Source organism: Uloborus diversus, chromosome 2 (assembly GCF_026930045.1).
Source record: "Uloborus diversus isolate 005 chromosome 2, Udiv.v.3.1, whole genome shotgun sequence".
Lineage (NCBI taxonomy): Eukaryota > Metazoa > Arthropoda > Arachnida > Araneae > Uloboridae > Uloborus > Uloborus diversus.
The window spans coordinates 161,606,930-161,610,288 of NC_072732.1; the positions used below are offsets into that span (position 1 = coordinate 161,606,930).

The 3,359-nt window shown below is 30.9% G+C and overlaps 1 protein-coding gene across 1 annotated transcript in view; it reads right to left on the reverse strand.

Moving 5' to 3' along the window:
- The window catches only part of LOC129216117 (protein diaphanous-like), an 85,597-nt gene extending 82,893 nt beyond the window's left edge, over positions 1-2,704 (reverse strand). Inside the window, exon 1 of the mRNA XM_054850269.1 lies at positions 2,308-2,704. Within this exon, the coding sequence (XP_054706244.1) occupies positions 2,308-2,319 (12 nt within the window). The 5' untranslated portion in view covers positions 2,320-2,704. The remainder of the gene's footprint in view (positions 1-2,307) is intronic.
- Between the last annotated feature and the right edge of the window lie 655 nt (positions 2,705-3,359).

The window sequence follows — 3,359 nt, forward strand, 5'->3', positions numbered from 1 at the left end:
GAGATAAAAGTTCTTGTTAGTCCATGTCTGTTAAAGATAAAAAGTCCTGCTCACACTTGTTTAGAATACAGGTATAATGGTGTCTTCTTTCTCTACAGTTTGGTATATTTTATGCTATCCTTTTAGAATTGCACTAATAGCACAGAGTGGTTGCTTACTCCCCTGGATAAAAGATAGAATTCGCTAAAAGAGATTTCCTAAAACTCTGAGAAAAAGTTAATATGAAAAAATGTTGGTAGCAAAAATTGAACTAGAATAGCAATTGGGTGCAGCCTGATAGGGGGTTCTCGCAAATGTGTGTCAAGTTAGATAGATTTTCAGCCATTGAATTTGCACTGGGCCAATCCTAAGAAAAATAAATGTCCAGTTACAGGGGTTATCAGTGTGTCCAGTTACTGAAGTTTCACTGTATTTAAACAGGAATATTTAGAGTAGAATGTTTATAAATCATTTGTATAAAATAAAAAGTGGCTTTAAACAACATACCGCTCTTCAGGGGCGAATACAGAAAAATCTTTTGGAGAAGGCACGGGAAATTGAACTTTTCTGGGGTAATCTGTTTGATGAGCGGAAAACAAATCCATGTTTCAGTTTGATATTAGATTAATGAAACAAGTTAAAAGCTCTGCGAACTAGAAGTGTCTAGCTTCGAATTTGTCTTTTAGTCCGTTCTTTGCCCAGTTGGTAAGAGAAATCATTACTGGACAGATATCAAATTTTTACTTGTATTTGGCCTAGATCTGATTACATACAACACAACAATTAGAATGACATACGTTTTTTCTAATCTTCTTAGTAGGAAAACAGACGTAATTTAGAAGGAATCTAAGAACTATGAGCTGGTATTTATAGGATTTGTAATACTTTGTATTAATTGCTTAGTTATAAATTAGAATTAGATGATTTTTTTTTAAATTTCTATGTTGTCTTAATGCATACTAAACAATAATTTTTAGTATGCATAAATTGTTGTAGGAAAATTTTGAATTTCGCGATAACCTGTTTTTATTGTTTATTATTAATTTATTTAATTAACTACTTTCAATTCAAAAAAATCTTGAGTATTAAAATGTTTAAATTTGGGTTCAAACACCAATGTATGTCATTATTCAAATTTTCTTTGATGCTATTAGTAATTAGCTAAGATTGTAAGATTGAAATCGATTTTTTTTCTTTTATCAAAATAAGGGGGGCAAGGGGGCAGAATCCCTCAAAGTCCCCTAAAGATTTTCATTTTATATGTTAGCACACATGTTACTGATCATTTAAAAAAATATATAAATTATTTTAATTTAGACCCTTATGCCAAAAAATTAAAATTTTGAAAATCATTTTTTTTATTGAAAAATTTTTAAAATTTTTAGTTTGTTAATTTTTTTTAATTGCTGGATATAAATTTAGATTTTTGATATATTTTTTTCTAAAATGCTTGAAGTCTTAATGCATAATGTGAAAATTTTCAAAAACTTTTTATCTTTAGTTGTTGAGAAATAATTTTTTTTGCAAACAGCTGCAGTTCATTCTGAGAGAACTGTGAATGACAACTAACGCAAAATCTCAAAACTTTGAAGGGTCATAAAATAAAAACTATTTTTAATAGAGAAGAAATACTTTAGGAGGTTACTTAGGACTATGAACCATAGAAGTATACAAAGTTTCATTGAAATCTGAGATGGTGGGTGTTGGGGTGTGGTTGAACTGACATGGAATGACCCCTTAGCGCTAAGGACTAGAATGTAAACACGAATAGTAGTACGACACTAGCAATATTTACGTTTTTATAGATTTAATAGCTTTTAGGCTGAAAAATGCTTTTCCCATGCTCCCTTCTACAAAATTTTAAAAAGTGTATTGTCTCGTCAACCAGTGTATTTTTTTTTTTGTCACAAAAGTCATTAAACACATTTCTCATACCCATTGCTTTTTAATTTTTTTTCCTTCCATAGCCCTTTAGAATTTTTAGCTACATAAAGACAGATTAGATGCAACATTGATAATTTTAAATGCACTTCACAGAATGTATACTGACAGAAGATCGCTAACGTTTTAAAGGATTGCAATCAGTCAAGTTATCTAATTTCACTATTTCTACAATGGGACATTACAAATACAAAGGTGCAAGACTTTGCCAGCTGTTTCGGGATCCCATAAAGAGAACCTACTGATGTTATTCGCAATATCTCTTTTTTGAGAAAAATAAAGCGACCGACTTGAAAAAATTGAAAATTAAATAAAATAAGTAAATGCGTTTAAATGCATCATATGCAGGCAATCATACTGTAAATATATCTGTGACGAAGTACTTACTTTTTTAGACATGTTAAGCGCTCTGTTCGTTTGTTGTGTGTTTACGATACGCTCAGATTATTTGAATTCAAATACATAATCTGAGCCGAAGCAACTTTTTATTACAAGTAGAAAGTTTCATTTTCTCTTGCGCAAACCACAGATTCAAAACTGTCAATTATTTTCAACTTTTTTCAAGATTAAAACCGGTCCTCCCATGTTTTGTATCACATATAAAGAGTAATAGACAATTTTATTTGGGGCGTATCTCGGAGGACAGCAGTTTTACACCAAAATATTATCAAGGCGATATTGACAACAGAATACTTTGCACATGAGCCGTTTTGGCAGTGGTTATTTCAGTTAAAAATATCACATAAAAATAATGTGTGGGGCCAAACATAAAAAAATACGTAAATACCACACACAAATTCTGTTTCCGTGTTCAAAATTGTTGCCATATTCCAATTAGGTAATTCGTGGTATTACTCATGTTTAAAAAAAGATTTCTTGTTTTTTCTTATGTAGGTAAAGCCAAATTTATTATGCAGTGTTTCGTATAATTTATTATGCAGTGTTTCGGAATATCGTGAGACGATATTTTTAGTTAAATTTTTCTTAAAGTAATATCCTAAAATAAAATGTCACGCGATTTTTCAGCATTCTGTCCAGCTTACGCCAGAGCAAAACGCTTAAACCATATCATTGTTCAAAACTATTCATGAAATTGCTAAAGCTATTGATAAATTCAAGAGTTTATGATCTTTCTAAAATGTAATTGGGGTTGATTGATAAAGAGCTACCATGAATTAGGATTTAAGATGAGCCGATCATCAAGTCGGCATTCAAGTAAACCATATGTATGCGAAATTTGTGAAAGAAATAAGGAATGCCGAAAGTGTGTTTCACATCCAAGATGTAAGTATTGTTCAGTTATAAACTTTTAATTTACAAAATGAAACATTTCTTGCTGTTTCTGCATTATTAGATGATGGTTTGGGAACTACTGGTGCTAGATTCCCTATATGAAAACAGGGGCTTTATTTGGAGCCAGGACTTGGTTTGCATAAAAT